The sequence below is a fragment of the Heliangelus exortis genome, chromosome 7 (assembly GCF_036169615.1).
Source record: "Heliangelus exortis chromosome 7, bHelExo1.hap1, whole genome shotgun sequence".
In the NCBI taxonomy this organism is placed as follows: domain Eukaryota; kingdom Metazoa; phylum Chordata; class Aves; order Apodiformes; family Trochilidae; genus Heliangelus; species Heliangelus exortis.
Window position 1 is genome coordinate 5,624,981 of NC_092428.1, and position 20,052 is coordinate 5,645,032.

The following is a 20,052-nucleotide window of genomic DNA, read 5'->3' on the forward strand; positions in this document are numbered from 1 at the left end:
TGAATGCCCTATGGTGTAGAGCAGTGTTTCTATTTTGCCTCTTTCAGCTTGTTATGCACAGAGCTAACAACCCCAGTGCCTACCCCTGGGAAGGGGAGATGAAAGGGCACCCATATCACAAACAAATGCTGGATTGTTACTCATCTTAACTACACGGAAGGCCAAGGTCTCATTAATTAGCACTGACATTTACAATGGAGGCTACAAGATATGACTGATAAGAAGATGGATGGATTCCAAGAGGATTTGGTAGCAAAAAAGGGCTGTGAGCAATGGTTGGGGTTATTTTCTGAGTTCTCATTGTAAATACAGATTATTGACATTTGAATTCACTTTTACATTTGACCAGGAAAAACTGCAGTCAGTCTTCTGCAATGTACCTAAATTGCAAGGTGCTACACACTGCTGAAATGAAAAAGGGACCCTTGGACTGTTCAGCCTCCAGCCTCTGCTTATGGATGGACCTGAAGGTCATACATCAGGAGCTGTTTGGCTGTAAGGGTCTGGCTTAACTCTGATTCAGAGGATTTAAAAAAAAAAAAATACAAATGCAAAAGTCTACCAATTGTTTGTCTCTACTGAAGCAGGGTCAAGCTCATGATAAAACAAAATCATCTTCTCTTTTAGACTCTCACCTCAGACTGGAATAAACCTATTTTGATACTCTTGTGGACTTGGCACCTTCCACTGTCTTTCATGTGCTGCAGCTGACATTACCAAGCATCCAGATTCCTTGGATGAGACCCTCAGGCATTGACGAGTGCAATTAAAATAAAAATCAGAGTAACACAAAAGCATTGGTGTTTCATATGCATACTTTCTGATTTTTGAGCCATTAGTTAATATTCCTTTTCTACCTTACAGTATCTGCCTACACCAGAGGAGTACATAAAATTGAGGAGAGTTAAGCAAAAGCTAGGATTCTCCTGTAAGCCCTTCAGTCCAGCAGCTAAGGCTGACAAAATCAGTAATCAAGAGAGCCAGAAAAGCTGCCTCTTTTCTATATGACAATGCCAACAGCAAAAACAATTGTTCTGTGTCTAAGCACTAGCCCCATTTCCCACCTTCATCCTTACTGTGCTGCTAATCCCTCAGAAAGGGTCTTCAGAACTCACCAGAGAAACCCAAATTTGGTTCTGGAGAGGCAATCCACTGGCAGTGATTCCAGGCAGCAGAAGCTCAGCAGAAGGGGAGAAGATCCTGTACTTGATCCCACCCCAGAAGCATCCTCCACCACCACCTCAGTCTCCACCCTTTCTCCAGCATGAAGATGGAAGGGTCACACTCATGCTGAGCTCTGGGGTCTACTTCCCTCTCCTTGTCCTGACCTGTGGGTTCAGAATTCACCCAGACATCAGTATGCTGTTGGGTCGAGGGCAGATGGGTTAACATCTGCAAACAACATCCCTGGAAAGGGGGAGAACACTTAGTGTGTCTCTGACAAGTACCATGAGTGGGCAGGGACAACACCCTCCCTTTATTTAAAACCTTATTTAAACCAGATCAGGAAGCCCCATCACCAGTGGTGCAGTTTTCCAAAGCACAACAGAGAAAACACTAGTGAAACACCAGCAAGCGCTACGATCCTCAGAACAGCTCTGCCCTCTCCTTTTGCCCTCCTGCTAATGGTGATGTCTGGGGCTATAAAAAGGCACAGCACAAGAGCAGGTCTCTCATCCTGATCTGCTTCTGTGTTTATAACCATCTCTTTTATCTAATGACACTTCGGAAGTGTTACCAAGGAGACTATTTGCATCCTACACGATGTTGCTAAAGCAACACTGCTAAATTAGATGCAGCGCTCTCAGCCTTCACCTGCTGCATTTGCATCACTATAAAAATGAAACAGTCAAAAGCTTATGCTATATTTGGGTCATTCAGTCATCCAAACCCATGAAAATAGTCCAATGGCAGCAGCTAGGGAGTTCCCCCTAAATGTAGCACATCTAGATCTCCATCTCTTACATGTGTTTCTCACTGCCCTGTCAATGTGACCTGCAGAAAAAGCAAGCCATCCTTTCTGTCCTACTGGTAACCTTCCTCCACAGGACATGCTTTCCCTGTATGTCTGGCTTTTATTTGAATACTTCAGGAGATTTTAACTGTCATAAATAATTACAGCATCATCTTACTTGGTGGAGCATGGCAGAAGGCAATTTGTAAGTAACATTAATTTTTGAGGCACAAGATGGCCCAGAGGCACTGCAAATGTGACAGCCTGCCTGAAGATTATGGGTCAGCTGTTCATCCTCACCCTGAGTCCTGGTGTAGCTGTAAAGAATCACCATTCAAGAGCTTCAAGATGGCCCATGGAAAGAGTAAAAGGTTAGACAAATAATGATAGGGTAAAATATGCATTAAGGAGGTGATAAGGTAATAAAATGAAAATAATTTAAAACTATTAAAAACTATAAACAAGCTATAAAAAAAAATAAAGGCCAGGGGCTATTTTAAATGAAGTTACAGAACAAATTAAACACAAAACAAATTAAAAACAGAAGGCTACTGGTCAGAGGGAGAATGAGCAAAAGGGAATGAGGTACATTTGCAGTGGTTTCCAAAGCAAGTAACAGATTCTCTAGAGTCTGGACATTTGTCAACATGCTAAAAGACATACTTAAAATTAAAGTAGTGCATCCCTGTGTTAATGTAGAAATCTGGATAACTGTCAGGAACTTTACAGCAAATATTAGACTTGCAAAACAATATATTACATGCAATTGTACATACACAATAAATAAAATTTCTTTGTATTCACCATGATACCACGCAATGTCACAAGCAAAGACACAGGGCTCCCTGAACTCAACTCCAGTATTCTGGTGCCAGTCCCCATAGCTTTCTATTTTGATAGTCTGAGCAGTATACTTTGAACACCCACACATAGTAATAAAATACCACCCTACCAATAACTAGCTGGAACTCTCCATCACTATTTAATATGCTTATTCCAAGAATAACTCCTTCTTTTAACACTTTCAAATTTAACAGATAAACTCAAGCAAGCACATAAATACTTGGCATCTGTCACTAAATTCAATCAGCTCCCTGAATCAGAGAAAAAAACACCCTGCTCCAGCTCTGCCTCAGTGCATAATATGGTTTGTGTGCCTCTTAATAATAAATTCTTGCTTTAGCCCAGAAGCACTACTAAAAGGCACACCTGGGAGCATTTTACTATAAATAAAACCTGTGTTCCAACAGCAAGTATGATCTGCCTGCAGAATCTCATCGTGAGAAGGTAACTCTCCTTCCTGCTAAATAGGCTACAGCACAGAAAGCCCATGTCTAGGAAGCATTTCACCTGCCAGTGCTTGTAATTGCTTATGACTGGGAATTTACACTGAAATACCAGAACTTGGGCTGGTACAGAACTTGCTAGCAGTATTTGGCCCCAGTTTAGCCAGGCAGGGTCAGGGATGTCCATTGGCTTTTGAGCTGTTAAGATTTAAGGAGGCTTTTCTAGGGGCTGCAGGAGAGAGAAGTGCCCAGCTGAGCCAGGGGTAGCTGAACACCATTGCAGGGAGATGCTGCTAATGCTTTGCCATGCAGGGAGAGGGTGATGTGGGCAGATGGAGGTGAACACCTGCTCAGCTGCATCAACGGACTGGGAGTACAAGGGGAAGCCTCCTAGCATCTCCCTTGGAGGCAAAACTGGATCCCAAGCCTGAATCCCAAGAACCCTATGGAAGCTGATGGATGATCGAAGTACAGTGTTGAACAGATGAACTGAGTCTTCCTGCTGCTGAATCGTTGTGCAAAATATAAATAAATCATTTTACCTCCTTAGACATCAGCCTATTTTAGAACAAGGGGATGGCACAAGCTCTTTCCTGTCGCCTTACAACAGCCGCAGTGGGACCTCAAGTTTTGTTACTGCTTTAGCTCCTCCACAAGAAGGTTGTGATAAAGGCACAGAAGAGGATTTCCGTAGTTATCCATGGCTGGATGTGTGCCCATCATCATGCTCCACCGAGATGCCTGGACATGTGCCAAAATGGTGCTGGTGGAGAGTTCGGCTCCTCCAAGCCACGGCGTGGGGAGCCCACCCCACAGCAGGTGAGCAGTGCTGGGGCTTGAACAAACACTCTTCCTACGTTTTCCTAACTCCTCTCATACAGCAAAAAGAAGATAGCTCCAGTTTCATGGTGCTTCACATCTACAGATACTCCCTCATGCCTCCTCCCACAGCCACCACAAGAAAACTTCACAATGGTTTAGAAAGTGATCTGCAGTTCCCTGTGGGAAAGGGTTATTGGTGTCCACCCACAAAAGCTGCAGGAGGTTTTTAGCTGCCCTTTCTCAAGCAAAACTTCCCCAGGGTGCAGCTCTCCTCACTGCCTTCAGGTGCCCCACGTGAAACTGCTGGGGAGGGCTCCAAGGATGGGTCAGAAACAAGGATTTGCATCACCAGCAAGGCAGAGAGAAGGAAGGAGAGGTCATCCTTGCCCGTTCCTTCTATGGGAAATAAGATCAAAAGGAAAAAGCAGTTTTCTTTGTGCCCCAGTAAAATTTTCTAGGGACTTTCTGTTGGTTTTGGATCAGGTCCTAGACCTGTGTGGCCAGAGCCCACACTGATGTGTCTCCGTTATTTATTAGCAAAAGGGTTCCTTGATTGCCTTTGCAATCAAGCATGTAGAGCACCTTATTAAAACATATTCCACTCTATATCTGACCCAATGGAGTTGGTATGAAGTAGTTGTCCTCACACCCTGAGAAATGCCACTGGACTGTAAATTCTCATTACTTCCCTCATCTCAGTTCCTACAATCGCCTTATCTAAACTATGTCATAAATCTTCCAGGTTTTATCTGAACTCTCCTCCTCCTAGTGACATTCTGTACTTCTGAATAATGTTGTCTCCTTATGAATTACATGAGGCACAGCAGTAATGCTCCAGCAGAAGCAAGGGACACAGAAGAAAAACAGCTAAAAGCTACACTGAACTGTTTTCCTACTTATAATCTTCTGTCATATTCTGAGTTGCAAGATTAGAAAATGAGACTATTTATAGAGACATTGCTGGATGTGTACCACAAAACTTTTATTGTTAGGCCACAGCAAGTATGAAATTTTAATTTTGCCTGCCACTGTCCCATATCACAGTTTCATTTGCAGCAAAGCGTTTTCCTTTCACAGCAGGGTTATTAATAATGGATGTAGCATTAGCATTTCCAGGTCGGGAGTTTACCCTCAGTTTCTTTTCCCACCCATCACTCGGTAATTTTTCCTCCAGGACTCTGTGTCAGACTGACATCCAGAGACTGACAATATCTGCTCAGCCACCAGAGACACAGAGTGTGGGCAAAAGCAATCAGAGCTTGCTCTGTTCACTGCTACAGGTCCCACCTTGCAGGACTTCTCTGGCTGAAACCTCAAGCTCTTTTTTTCATCTCTGCTCATTGCTCAAGTGCATGCCAATAGGATCTAAGAACAACTGTCTGAAGGAAATGCACTGAGCACCAGGTGACCTCCACAGGGCAGGAGGGATCCAGCAAATGGTGAGGACAGCTAATGCAGAACAGATCACATGTGGAGGACCAAAACTCTAAGCTATCAATATTTACCTATTAACATCTCAAGAACAAACAGGGGAAAAAAAAAAAAAAAAAAAAAAAAAGAAGTAATGGATTTAAATACAGAGAACCTTTTGGACCTTTACTTTATATTATACCTGCTAAGGGATGTACTTGTTGAAGGGTTGTACCATTAAGACAGGTAAACAAAATATATACAGAGACAAGAGTGGGAATGTAGAAATCCATACTAATATCAGAGGTTCCCCATGTCCTTTATAATGTTTACACTGTATTTTTTAGTTTAAAAAGTAAATTATTTCAACTACTTCTCCTCTTTCTGTGTTTGCTGAAAAGCTGCAACATAATAATTTAGCAATGCATTTTCTTTTTTCCATTTTCTGTCACATCTGTTGAAGTGAGTCACTCACTCACGTAATACACAGATTCTGTTTGCAACATTTAGTTCTTTGTATCCTGTCTTCTATAGTGACTCAATATTTCTACAGAAAACCATCTCTGCCATTCCTACCTAGTAAATACTTGTTAAGTATAAAAAAAAACTAGCATTCATCATGGAGACAAAGTGATCCTCCAAGATAAGACAGATAGGTGTTTAAAAACACAATTGCACCAATTGCTCATATAAAAGAAATCCTGAGTTACAACAAGACAATTAAGTGCTGTATTACACAGGTATCCCTTAAAGAGGAGATTTGAACAAAACTTCTGATGAAGAGTTGGGATCTGGATGGCAAATAAACTCGATCTACACCTGCTTGGCTTATCTGACAAAAGCCTATCCAGTAGCAAATTAAGACTTTAACACCAATCTTTCTGTTAGATGGTGTTGATGCGCAGCAGAGCACAAAACACAGTCACGTCTCCATCCAAGTAGCAGTTAAAGGGAAATCAAGCAGAGCTTATGCCTAACAGAGGATAAAAGATGATCAGTGGGGGTTTTAAATTTTATGTTGACACATGGGAAGTCAATGTAAGTTAGAATGAACCAAGCATAACATTATTATTTTTCTTGTCTCTGGGTCAGAGTGTGAGCTGCAGCTTTCAAGTAGGGTGAAGCCAGAGGGATGTACAGATGGGCTGCTTGCAAAGACTTTCATGATCCTATTCAGATCCTCCCGTAGGAAACCAATATCCAAAAAATGCCCCTGATTAATTCCACTGGGACAAAAGATTACAGATTTCCAGGTCTGCTAAACATCCCATGGTCCCTTGTCTCTCCAGAATCCAGGTTCCTCCTTTGCTGCCCAGTGACTTAGTTACTGACACTGGCTCTGGCTTGTTACAGAGCTCCCCAGCCATTGCTTTGCTGAAAGGACCGTGATGCATTTGGAAAATAACTTGGCAGCTATCAATCTTAGCAAGTCCTGATGCTGGATATAGGGTGTATTCTGGCCATACCATAAAAATTATGGGGTCAGCAGTGAATAGAGAATCCCTGCATATGCCCATTCACATGTCTATAAACCCACACATGCAGGAACATCTGGAAGTGTCAGTGTCACCAGCGTGAAACCCAAATACTGAATGCAAAGGTACAAAGAAAGGAAGGAGACCCTGTAAACAACACCAGTACTTTAGAACCCATTTTGTCTAAAATTTTAGTACAGGCTTTTAAAAAAAAATGTTTGCATTAAGCAAGTTTTTTCAAACTAAAAAATCTGAAAGTTTTGGGTTTTTTTTTATCTCCAAGGCTGACGGAGAACTATTAACATTTACTTTTTAGAGTTGCACACAAAAATGCCCTGAGGTTTAACTTGACATCTTTCTATGAGCTGAGAATCCTTCCCTGTGCTTCAGCAAACAGCTGAACCAAGATGGAGAATCGTATAAATATAATACCACCATGGCATCCTCCACTCTCTAATTCTCAAATACAGTCCTATTTTAATCCTATAACTGGAAGGCCAAATAACCAGTAGTATAAACATAACCTAGAATCTTATATACAACATGCTTTTATCAGCTAGAGATTCCCAAGAATTAATGGAGGTTAAAATCTACCCCACCTCAATTTTAACCACACAGTTGAATCAACCCAGACCTCAGTATGGGTAAGTATCCAAGTGCTTGCCTTACTCCCCAGCCACACAGCCAGCAGTACCCTAGTTATCCGGGTTAAAAGGTAACTCAGTTTCATACATACACATTGCAGTCACAGCAGAAATGTTAACCATTGCCAGACCCTAAGTTTCAGTTAAAATTCAGCCCCTGTCCCCAAAACTCCTATGGGATTTGTCAATTTGTGGCACAGAACTGGGCACCTGCGCAGTGCTTTGATTAAAGAAACTGCTTTGGGGTTTGTTGGTTTGCAGCACAGCACTGAGCATCGCACGGTGCTGTGATTAAGGTTAATCTTAGATCAACCATTTCTGATAGAGACAATATGGAAACACAGACATTACAGACCCCAATCCTCAGGACAGGTTAGAATTGGATCACTCACATGTCCTACAATTTCAAGGCAGACCAAGTCAGAACACATGTGGAGGCCCAGTTTGAAATAAGTAGCCACCACAAGGGTATGCACTGTAATTGAAACAACATGTACTTATGTACTTGCCACGGGCAACAATTTCAGTGATGCAGAAGTAGCTGGTTCCTGCAATTATCCTACCAGCAGTAGGTAAGAACAGCTGCCAAATCTGAAATCTTCCAAGCCTCTGCATTAGAAGCCTTCCCAGATACAAAGATATTCACAAAAGCTGCTACTTCTGTACTCTACAAAACAAAATGAAGTTGAGGCTACTGAGGCCCCTGTCACTCAGGAAGTCAATGGAAGCAAAGAGAACCTGCTTTCTCTCACTCCAAAAGAGCCTACAAATGCAAAAGCACCTGTAAAAGCCACAGGGTGCAGGAGACAGCCTCACCCAAGGAACCTGTAATGGGAGTTTGCACAGGGACCTCGTCACAATCCCTGCCATCTCCCAGATAAAGCCTGGGTGTTCTTAAAGGCTGCCATGGCAATGAACCACTCTGTAAACACTCAGGCAGCAACATTGATGAAAAAGAGAATGGATTGAGCTAGAGACCAGTAATCATCAGAGCTGACTCCCTCCCTCCATCCATCCATCCATCCATGCATCCATGCATCCATGCAATGTCTAAACAACCAAGCTTCACCTTTCACTGGTGTGGAGAAGTCTTAAGTTCTCATTTCAGTGTAACCCTTATAATCTGAACATTCATAGCCTAGGAAATCACCCATGAGAAGTCCAGATGAGCAGGGCAAATGTGTGGTCTTTGGAGGTAGCAAACTTCAAAGGATTTCTCTTTCATGCCCTCCTCTGATCTCCCATAAAAATGGACCCATTTTAGCATCCACAACATCCACTAGAAAGGAGCTCTGCAAAGCTACACAGTACTGCAGATGGCTTCAACCTCCTTTTGTTCAAAAGGACCTGGAATCTACCAGTTTCATCTGATATTCTCCTAATTCTTGTACTGGAAGAGACAATGAAGAGTGGAGCTCGGCCCCTTCACTACATGCTAGTAATTTCCTGCTCCACTTTTCCACAGGCTAGAGTCATAGTTTATTCAATCATTCCTTATATGAAATTAACCCAGACCTTTGACTGTCCTTGTTGCCATGCTCTAACCTTTTCCAGTTCTCATGGATCTTCTTATTAAGACAGTGGAAAGCAAAGAAGCAGAACTACATACAATACTCAGATTTATACAACAACCTAATCATGGCATCTATTTTCTTCTGTTCACCTTCCCTTATAATATCTGGTATTTCATTTGGGTTTTACAATTGTTCCTGAGTCTTGGACTACCATTTTCAGCTCAGTCACCCCACTGATGTTTTGGTTCCCACTGGTTTACAGAGGTAGCCTTTCTTGCCCTTGAAAAATACAGAGGCTGTTGGCAAAGCACCAGAGAGTTCCTGGTAAATTTCTGACAAGCTGCAGCATTACCTGTTCCACCAACAGGCTTCAGCACCTTGTGAAAAGGGAAAAGAAAAGTAAGATTAATAAATTGGTGTGTTTGGAGCACTGAGCAATCTTAAGCAGTTTAAATGCAATAAATCTAAGTTTGGGGAAAAAAATCTAGTGCTTAGGAGAATGTCATACAAACCTGAGAACCTCAGGCAGGAAAAACTTTACATCTACAGCCCAGACACACTGACAGGTCAGAGGGAAACAAGAGCACAATCCAGGACTGAATGAAAGCAGTAAAGCAGGCAGCAAGAGGCATCCTTCAAAACCTTGAATGTTGAAAATTCTGACTCTCTAAGGCTGGGAGAAAATTAAATAATACTTCAAACAAGAAACAATTATAACAGGAATGGAAGCTGAGGATATCTCACAGCATAAGTATTGGCATCCTCCCCCACTCCCAGTGAATGGCTTGCACCCCAGCTTCTAATCCCCACAACCACCAATGGCTGACATTCTTTTACTCCTTACTTGCTTTTTATCTAGCAAGAGCATAAAATGGAGCTGGCAACAGACAGACTTTCCTGTCAACAACATACAATTATTGAAATGCCTTCACCAGTCAGATTATTATCTTCTCTGTTTATTTCAGAAGCTCATAAAACACCAAAGAGAAAAAAGTCCAATGTTCTTATGTGTCATTGGGATGTACAAAATTTGTAACAGTAACTAGAAAATATATAATCATAACTGGTATCCCCCATGGGCCAGAAAAAGCAGCAAAGCCCCTGCCTCCCTGGTGAAGTGCTGCACATTGAGCTGTGTTCGGGGGGGCTTGCAGCCAGAAAGGCAGAGTTGTACCCTTTGGCAAGCCCCTGCTGATTCTGACATCAGGAAGGGATTAAGAAATACTGTCCTGCAGAGGTGACAGTCTGCAGATATAAGCCCCAAATCATCCCACAGAACCATTGGTATGAATGAGCAGTAAAGACAGGGGGGCCTGGAAGCACCCCACACAACACGACTCAAATCTTAATGGGAGCCTCCAGATGCCACTGTAATACAAACAATAAAGAATAACCCATGAGTAATCAGCCACTTCTGAAAAGTGGATCTCCAACTAGCTTGGGCTTTAAGCTACTGCATGAATTTGTTTTCATAAATATCTTAGGTGTGCTAACCCATGAGAAAAGTGACAGGAAGAAATCCTACTTGCTGTCACTCACTGTGGAAAGCTGCCTTGCAAGGCAAGGGGGGCTCAGGAAGGAGCAGTAAACCTGAGTAGGAGGCTGGAAGAAAGGATTTAAGAGTGAAGACAGTAATAACTTCTTAGCTTTTATAATGTTTGACCTGCTGCCCACAGAAATGGCTAAACCTTGAAACTGAGGATACTGAGACAAGTGAGGATGAAGAGCTGCATGGGATGACATTCAGGTCCTGTGCCCCACCTCTGACCTAAGGGCTAACAAAAACTGCATTTCTAGCATCCTGGACAAGGAAATTTGGGAACTACACAACAGTCCTAACAGGGTACACAGCTCACACATCGCCATAGGAAGGGTTAAACACACCCAGCAGCTGCCAAGGATGAAATGCAACAGCCACAGAGATTTGGAAGATACAACACCAGGCAAGGAGAATAACTTACCTAGCTACACTAGATTTAAAGAGGAGAATTAAGAGAGCAATTGAATAGACTGTCATTGGAAGAACCCTGAGGAAGGGAAACAAGTTGAACCAGGGATGTATGTCTTGAGAAATAATAGAAGTCTCCTTGGTTGGAACAGTTAAAGCCAGAATACCCTGGCACTGGTGAATAAACAGTACACAGGGACAATAATGCACAGGCTGATATTTTTTCACCTCAGAATCCAGGAGATTAGATACAGAGGAGTGATCAAATCACTTCCACTCCAAACAGTCATGCACACCTTGTTTGATAGTTATCACAAACCATATTTCAGAGAGGGTGGCAAAAATTTCCCAGAGTTTATCACTGAGATTATTACCAGATAATCACAATCTTTTGTTCGGTATTAGGAAAGTACACAATGAATCACCACCCACCATACCCAGAGAAACAGCCACGTCTGGGTTATGGGAAGGGGAATACTCAGAGGAACACTGAAAATAATCTCACCTCAACCTCCCCATGGTATCACCAAGTGACAGCCTCCTTCCAATTACTAACCAGGATTTAAAGACTAACAGCCCACATCAGGGCTGTGCCATCTGATCAGCTGTGGTCCTGGGGGACTTATGTTCCCACTGACTTCAGTTCACACTGTCTCCAAACTGGTCAATCCCTGCAAGGCAAAACTGTGACACCAAAATCTGGATTAACAACCCAGACATGACATGCTACTTCTGAACAGGTAATTCCAAACTGCTCACATCTATCAGTCTTAGTGAACAGCAATGTGAAGTCCTTTTATAAAGGGCTAAACACAACAGATTTTAAAGTACCATCCTACTCAGGAAGCAACTCCAAAATCATCAGCCCACAGTTACAGGTTTCCTGTTGCAGGCACCTTCACTAAAGATCTGCCTATTTCAGAGCTCTGGTTTTAAAACTGCATCTGAAGCCTGAGAATCAAGTCAGGTGCTTTCCTTCTTATACACTACCATAGGAAGCAAAGCAAGTTTTTCTGCCAGCCATGCCAGTCTTCAACAATATTTGTGTTATGCTATTTGTGTTATGCCTTCATTACTACCAAAAGCATCACACGGTCTTCAGAAGATTTGTTTAACTAACAGTGACCCCTTTTAGCAGAACTAACAGAAAGGTATAAAAATTTTCAGTACATGTGGACAAAAGCTCTACAATGTTTGGAGGTTTTATTTCTTACATAGCAGAGATGAACTCACAATGCTCAAGGGCTGACTTGAGAGTCCCCAGGACCAGCCTGGGAAACTTACTGCAATCATAGCTTCTTCTTTAGCAAGAATGAGTCTAAACCATCCCTAGCACCAAGTTAGGAAGAGGTTATCACAGAAGAAGAATACTAGATGGTGACCAAAGTATCAAAGTTCACTGTCCCTAACACTGAGACAGACACTGAGGGAAGAACAACTGGGGACCTTCCATTAAAATACACTTTACAAAATGTTAAATGGCAGATATGTTAGAAAACTGTGTGACATTCATACTTTCACTACTCTGCCTCCAGACCATTTTACACGAACCTGTCAGATGCAATTAGACTTGTTTATTTTGCATTTAAATGTGGGACCTGAGGCAATCTGGTATCAAAAAAAAAAAAAAAAAAAAAAAAAAAAAAAGGCAGAAAAGGCACATATTGTCCCTGGCAGTTGCTTGTTTTTCACAACAAAGGCAATATCCTGTTAACTCTTTATTCCAAATCAAAATCATTTCAGTTATGTGCTACACTACAGCCTTGAGAACATTTCTGCTTGCTGCTTCAGCACAGGTAGAAATTGATTTAAAATAGAAATTAAAGGAAGGAAGGAAGAAAGAAAAAAAGAAAGAAACAAAGTGCCATTAACACACACCCCACACCCTCAAAAAAACATGTGATTCATACAGAGCATCTTCAAAATCTCACATAAACCACAGATAATGGATTAAGTGGCAGCGTCCCTTCTAGCTCCAGTTTATAAATTTTTATCTGCTTAAGGTTGCTCCAAAAAGATTTCAAGCTGACAGCATGATTCTCAGGAGATAAATCCTCCCTGACAGTTTACAATTGCATACCAACTACTACAGGATTGCGTGTGCTTTCATGTTTGAATTGATAGAGGGTGATTGTTCACCGTTTGGAGTTCAGCATCCCCCTCCTTGCACATCTGATGTTAAGCACAGCCATTGTCTGGGCTGAGTTTGCTTACTGCTCTGTCATGGACAAAGTCAGACTCAGAACATCTCCTTGCACAGCCATTCAAAAAGCCATGATATAATCACCCTCAGCTCATGCAAATCTTCCAAGTCATCCAAGTACAGAAGAAGGGAGCAGGGAGGTATAATGGAAGAATAATGCAAATATCAGAAAATTCTTCAGTATAACAACGCTATACGTATACATGTGAATATATACTGATACAACAGTATATATACAACAGTATAATGCCCTGCTCATCATTAACCACTTCCACTCCCCTAGACCATGCCGAAGTATCCAAAAGCTCCAAAAAAATTATGGCAAACAGCAACATCTCTATTTTCCACACTGGTGGCTGCAAATTCTGCAATGCACTGGGGAAGCTGCAACAAGTTTTGATCATCTGAAATGGCTGTGGAAGAAGCATCTTGCTTCATTCCCTGCTTAGAGATGCCTGACATCCTCTACCCCATCATTCAGTGCCTTCAGCTGTGAAAATATCCTTAGTGAAGAGTATCCAGGTAGCACTGAATACATATGGGGCATACCATTGCCCAAAAAAACCCCCTTTGAGAACAGCAGCTTATTTTCTGCTACCACGCTCCCAGCCTACACCAAAAGGGGGTGAAAAAAAGGGCAGTGACAGAGGAGACCTTGGGTAGTCACTCCTGCTTGCCTCAAGCAAGTCATCCCCATCTGATTTGGTCCTGACAGTCCACCAGGATTTCAGAAAATTAATTTCATCCTCATGAGGAGTAGAATAAGCAAGTAAGGTGGACAAGGAGCCCCATATATGCCCTGCCCTCCTCTAAACAAGACTGACAGTCCCATGCTCACAGAGCACCCAGAAAAGGTGCCAAAGCAAAGCTTTCGTTCACCGAGAAGCACTTGGGGCTTTTAGTGGTCCAATTCCTCTCGTGCTTTCACGGAGTGACAGTGCCCCGGGAGACCTGTGCACTGATCAGCCCCCCACGAGGCACTGCCAGGGGAGCAGCAGCAATTTGGGAGCAGAGCAAAGGGGCCCAAAAGAGCCCGTGGTGCAAGACATAGGCCATCCAACCCTGGGGTGCTCAGGGAGCCCTGCCTGCCCGGAGGTGCCTGGGGTGTCCCGAGTGCCTGGGGAGCTCATCTTAATTTGGAGTCCCTGGGGTGCTCTAGGTTTGTGTCCTTGCCCGGGTGCCCACCCCACCTCGGGGTGCCCAGAGCACCCATCTTGCTCCGGGCTGCGTTGCCGCCTCAGGTAACCGCGGGTTCTAGTCCCGCCGGGGATGCTCAGGGGTGCTGGGGGTGCCCGCCCTGCCCGGGGTGCCGGCCGAGCCGTACCTTTGAGGTGGTGGTGGCGGGCGCGGTGCAGGCGGCCCTGGCCGCCGCGGGGCAGCGCGGGGATGCTGGAGAAGCGGCTCCCCATGGCGGCATCCGAGCCGGGCCGGGCGGCACCGTGCGAGGTCTCTCCCCGGTGGCCGTGGCGGGAGCGGGAGAAGATCGCGCTCCGCCAGCGTCTCCCGCTTTCACTCCGACGCCGACACCCCGGCGGCTCCTGCCCGCCGCCCGCCGGGCCCCATGCCCCGCCGCCGCCGCCCTCCGCGGGGCCGCGCCGGCTCCGCTCGGCTCCGCCGCGGCTCGGTACGGCGGGGCGGGGCGGCGGCACCGCGGCCCCCCCGCCGCGCCCGGTCGCTATGGAGACAGTTGTTCCTCCCCGAGGGGGGGCGGGGGGAGCGCCGCCGAGCGCCCTCCAGATGTGCCACCGCTGGCGCGACAGGTGGGGGTACGGGGATCCATCTCCCGAGCCTCTCCAGACCCGTCCCGACTCCCCGGGGCACCGGCAGCAAACACCGGCGGCTTTCCCTTCACCCCTCCCCTCCTTCCTCCCACCCCGAGCACCCCGCGACTCAGGGGCCCCCTGAAACCTGGCGGATGCCCAGGACCACACGCCCCGAGGGGCAGCCGCAGGGGGCTGGGATATAATTCCTCTCCCCAGCCCACCGGGGCAGCCACCTGTGGAGCAGCGCAGCGCACCTCCACCTCCCCGCTGCTAAGCTGGGCCGCCCTCACACCAGCTGGCTGTAATACTGCTTCCCCAGGGCCAGCTCGGAACCTTTCCTAGAGAGGAAATTTGCAGCTGAGCCCAGAATCCAGGCCCATCGAAGAAGCTGCATCATGCCTTAGCATCCACCCAGGCAGACATGTTGTGCTCTGATGGATTGTCCTAATGCATTTAGGATTCTCACAGAGGCAGATATGTCAGAGCAGAACTTGGGGAGGCAAAACAGATGAGCATACAGCTCCTTCTCCAGCTCTGGGGCAGGTGAACAAGAAGGCAGTCTGAGGGGTGAGTAGGTCCTTTGCTGGTCCACAACCTACATCCAACACTTTCCTCACCTTGGTGGCTCAAAGCAGTGACGAACTCCAGCCAAGCTCAGGGAAGTCAGGTTTGGTAGAAATGGGGTGGAGGGAAACATCACTGGCAGGGAAGGATCAGGAGCTTGTACTGATGAAGTGCTAGTATGGTGCATTGCCTGCAGGTGTGGCTTCTGAGAGCTGCTGCATTATAAACATGTCCCACACGTGCCCTGCCTGGTTGGAGACTTCTGTGCAGAAATGATCCTCTGCACAACTGCATATTCACGTTACCTTTCTGTAGGTTCTGGAGATACACACATATGCAAGCTTCACCTTGAGTTTCAGCAAATGTTAAAGATTGAGGACTGCTTCAGTTCAGCTATGTCAGGGCTGTAACATGTCTTTTTCTTTCCTTCTGTTCACAAAAAAATTAATTTTAGCTTCCCTCCAAAAGGTAATTTTGTCCATCTTTCAATCCATCCATCTCCACCCTCTCTTCTCCCAGTAAACATAAGAAAAGCCCTTCCTGTTCAGGGACCAAACATATTTTCACCTTAAAAAGAGTTACTGACACAACTTTCCCATCCAAAGAGCCAAAAGGCCCACTGGTCTCTGAAAGCATTCAAATACATAACTTCCAGAGGAGGAGGGGAAGCCTTCTAAGGTTAAATAATAAAACTTCATAAGAAAAACTGAAAACCCATTGAAACCTGATGCTGAAAGCAGGACGAAGATTTCTTTTGGTGCCTGTGATGCAAGAGGCCAGGCTGAGGAATCTACCATCCTACCCAGCCTTAGATTGCAATATGGGTGAGATGTGCACTATGGTTTGCTCTTTGCTCATTCTTTCAGAATCTAGAAGGAATGACCATGCCACTTGGAGTGCTGCTGTGGTAATGCAGGGCTTGGACTCCTGCTCAAACACAAGCCTCTGTGTTCAGTGCTGGTCCTGCTCTGGCCCAATAAGTCCACCAGCTGCCTCCACAGGCAGGAAGCTTGTGAGCAGAGGTGAGACAGATCTTAAGTGAGATTGAGTCTCATCTTTAGTCATATCCTTTGTGAACATTGTATTTCCAACCTGCTAGTTACAGTGGGCCCACAAAGAGACTGGAATGGCCCTTAGATGGGCAACTTCATCACATCACATCACATAATACCTTCCAACCTCCTAAACCTAATTGTCTGCAACCAATAAAAAAAAAATAATCCATGTTCTTTCTCATTTCCTTTTCTCTAATCTGTCTGTGCTTGTCCTTGAATTGTAAGGGGTCTTGAGTGAGGAATGTCACTTTCCTGGGAAGCTTCCTGTTTTATGTGGCAGAAAGAGATGTCATCATAAGGCAAATTATAATGAAAAGAGCCATTTTCCATTGTATTTACAAGAGATCTTTTAGAATCATAGAGTTTTCAGGGTTGGAAGGGACCTTTTAAGATCATCTAGTTCCAACCCCCCTGCCAATCTAGATCTATTAAATCTACCCTCCTCTAGTTTGAATCCATTCCCCCTAGTCCTATCCTAACTGACATCCTAAAAAGTCCCTCCCCAGCTTTCTTGTAGGCCCCTTCAGATACTGGAAAGCTACGCTAAGGTCTCCCTGGAGCCTTCTCCTCTCCAGACTGAAGTTAGACAGAACTTTCCTTCACAGGTAGAAGGAAAGTTACCTGAATTTTAGATTTGAGGCATTGGGAACGCCCATTTAATAGCACAGGAAACATTTCTGTGCAGCCATCCTTTAAAATAAAGGTGCTCACACATGCATCATGCACACTGCTACCTGTGCCTTGTGTGATAGCTCACCGGGTGGTGGACCAGCTCCCAGAAGGACCGAGCGCTTTCCACTTCCACCAGATCCCCTCTGACTTTTAGACATGAGAAACCAGTTTAATTTTAGAACCATAATGTGAATATTAAACTATATCCCAAATAAATTGGCTGATTATGTGCTCAACCAATTGAGGTAAAGCTTAGTTACATCTATGTGAAAGGAGGATGCTGTACAGATCTGCCTCAACAACATGTTCCATCTCTGTGAGGGATGGGCTTCACTTTGCCTGACACCACAGCCTGCAGTTAACACCACAGGGAGAAACGCAAAATAGCACCAGGGGTTTGCTGTGATCATATCTTGGTTCTCTTTATCAGAGTCTTTGAATCTGCTCCTGACAGTGGTTGGAGGAGTAAGAAGGAGGGGTTGCCTTGGTGTCCTTGCCAACTTATGTCAGCTCTTCCTGCAGAAAATGTTGAGTAGGGTGAGAAATATGCTCTGTGATCACAGGGGCTCATGACAGACAAAACAGGATCATACTGATTGTGGGTTTTTTGCCTTTTTACTGTGCTGCAGCAACATGGAGTACTGAAACAGACTGCCAAAACTGGCAGTGAGTCAGGACATTCCTTGTTTCTTAGTATTAGTGATATCAATGAAATTTGCTAAGTAGGGGCATGCAATTTCTCAGTACAGATCCTGTCAGGTAGTGGGGGTCTGCTGGACTGAGGATGCTGTGTGACAGAGTGGGATGAGTTTGCACTGAATTATTATTCCTTCCACCTTCTGTATTTGTGCTGACCACTAATTCATAATTTGTGCTGTGAACTTCATGGAGGCAATGCAGTCAATCCATGAACTTCATCTGAAATGAGCATCAGCTCTGGGAAAGCTGATCACAATTACCTGAACAAACAGAACACAAGGAGAAAGCCACTACACAGTCACATCTCCTTGTGGAACAGTGGTCAACTGCCTTAAGTCACAACACTAACCAGAATTCTCTACCTGAAAGGTGGGTTAAAGAATGAGCTCGAGCTGTTCAGCTCAGGCATATGTGAAAGAGGAGAGAGATGGGATGGGGAGGAGGATTTTTGAGATAAATGGAGGGTAAAAAATAATGCAGAAAGATCTTGCTGGGAAAGAGGTGCCCAGACAGCTCACTAGATCAAGTACACAAGGATGTTTTCAGACTGGGAAGGAGACAAGATCAGATGGCACTTTTGGATCTACGGAGCCTGTGTATTTTGCAAAGATCTCTAACTCTGAAGTGCTATGTAGCAATGAAGTAAATGTAGTTAAAAATTCCCTTTGCAAAGGCTGTGTTTGTGCCCTCTAGGCACATCTTCCCTCCAGGGATTACACAGGAAACCAGGCAGCCACAAAAAAGGCATAACTATGAAGGCTCACAAGAACAGGAGCACACCCTGAGCCATCACTGCCAGAGACTTGGGCAAATATGTGTCAGAATTTACACCCTAAGAGGTTGCTCAGAGATGAAGGCCTGACCCAGGGAACAATTGTCACAGGACAAAACACAGAGCAGTGGCTGGACTCTGCCTTGGTCTTTTTGGTTTAAGAAATCCATGGAAGCTGGCAGCCTGGACCACGCGTTGGCATGCATGTGAGTGGGGGTACCAAGAACTTGGCCATACCCTGGCATGGCTTAACAACCTTTTACACTTACTGGAAACTTTTATCTCAGTGATAATACAGAGGAGGGAATGTTTTCCTCATTTTTCCTGTTTTCCTCTGTCTCCAGATGGAGAAACTGAGGAAACAAACTGATTTAGCATATGTGGCACTCCAAGTAGTAAAGGTGTTGAGAATGGGGATACATCATAAGTCCCTTCCAGAGCAAGGTTTGATTTTGCTGATTTCACACATCTGTTAATATAATTCTTTGCCTTATGTATGTCAGAAGGATCTGCAAAAGAATCATCTGTTACTTGGTGTGCCATAATTAAATGCCTGGCATCAGAACTTCAACACATGTACTAAAAAAGCCACATCTATCCATGAAATCTACAGATCTGCATGCTGCAGGGGGAAAAGATCATTTGGGAGACAGTGACTGCACCTAATTCTTGGCTTAATCTTCTAATTTATGTATTTTTAAGTGCCTGAATTACAGTTGGCCAATGATGTTCTTCATGTGTCATGCAAAATGGAATGCCCTGCAGCCACTACATCAGAAAGGTTTGTCCCTGTTGCTATCCCCTCTGAAACCAATGCAGAGCTGGATGCAAGACTCAGATGGGACAAAAGCAAATTCAGCATTGAGAATTAAAATAGGATGGGATAACGAGAGCCTTCTCTCAGTCAGAGAGACTTCTTGCCTATGGCTTTCTGTGTGCAATAGGGCAACAGATTTCAGAGCAGCAGCCAGCACAGTCTGAGAAGATACTTCTAGAAAGACTGGCTTGAAATGAAGAGGTGGGAACAGATCTGCAGATAATACACTCTCATTGACATTTAAGTGCTTAGTCTCAGATAGCAGTCCACTAAAAAGTCACCATGACAGGTGATCATCCAATGTGGAGTTCCTTCCCTGAGAAAGCTAAATCCTAGGTCACCTCCTTTGTAAGAATGGTAGATATTTGTTTTCTACAAGTGGAGTAAGGAAAAAAGTCTCCATCTTTCGCGACACACTGACTCTACAGTTTGCAGCTGGAAAAACACATTTTGT

The 20,052-nt window shown here is 44.5% G+C and overlaps 1 protein-coding gene and 1 long non-coding RNA gene across 3 annotated transcripts in view; one reads left to right on the plus strand and one right to left on the minus strand.

Moving 5' to 3' along the window:
- Positions 1-14,928, minus strand: part of NEURL1 (neuralized E3 ubiquitin protein ligase 1) — a 154,075-nt gene extending 139,147 nt beyond the window's left edge. The window contains exon 1 of one of the 2 annotated variants that reach the window (XM_071748344.1): positions 14,581-14,928. In XM_071748344.1, coding sequence (XP_071604445.1) covers positions 14,581-14,665 — 85 coding nt within the window. In that variant the 5' untranslated portion in view covers positions 14,666-14,928. The remainder of the gene's footprint in view (positions 1-14,580) is intronic. The other variant, XM_071748347.1, reaches the window with a different exon arrangement.
- A 3,268-nt stretch (positions 14,929-18,196) lies between these two features.
- LOC139798154 (uncharacterized) lies at positions 18,197-19,673 on the plus strand. The gene is made up of 2 exons (XR_011726747.1): positions 18,197-18,378; positions 19,285-19,673. It is a non-coding gene; the product is annotated as an uncharacterized lncRNA (long non-coding RNA).
- The last annotated feature ends 379 nt before the right edge of the window (positions 19,674-20,052 follow it).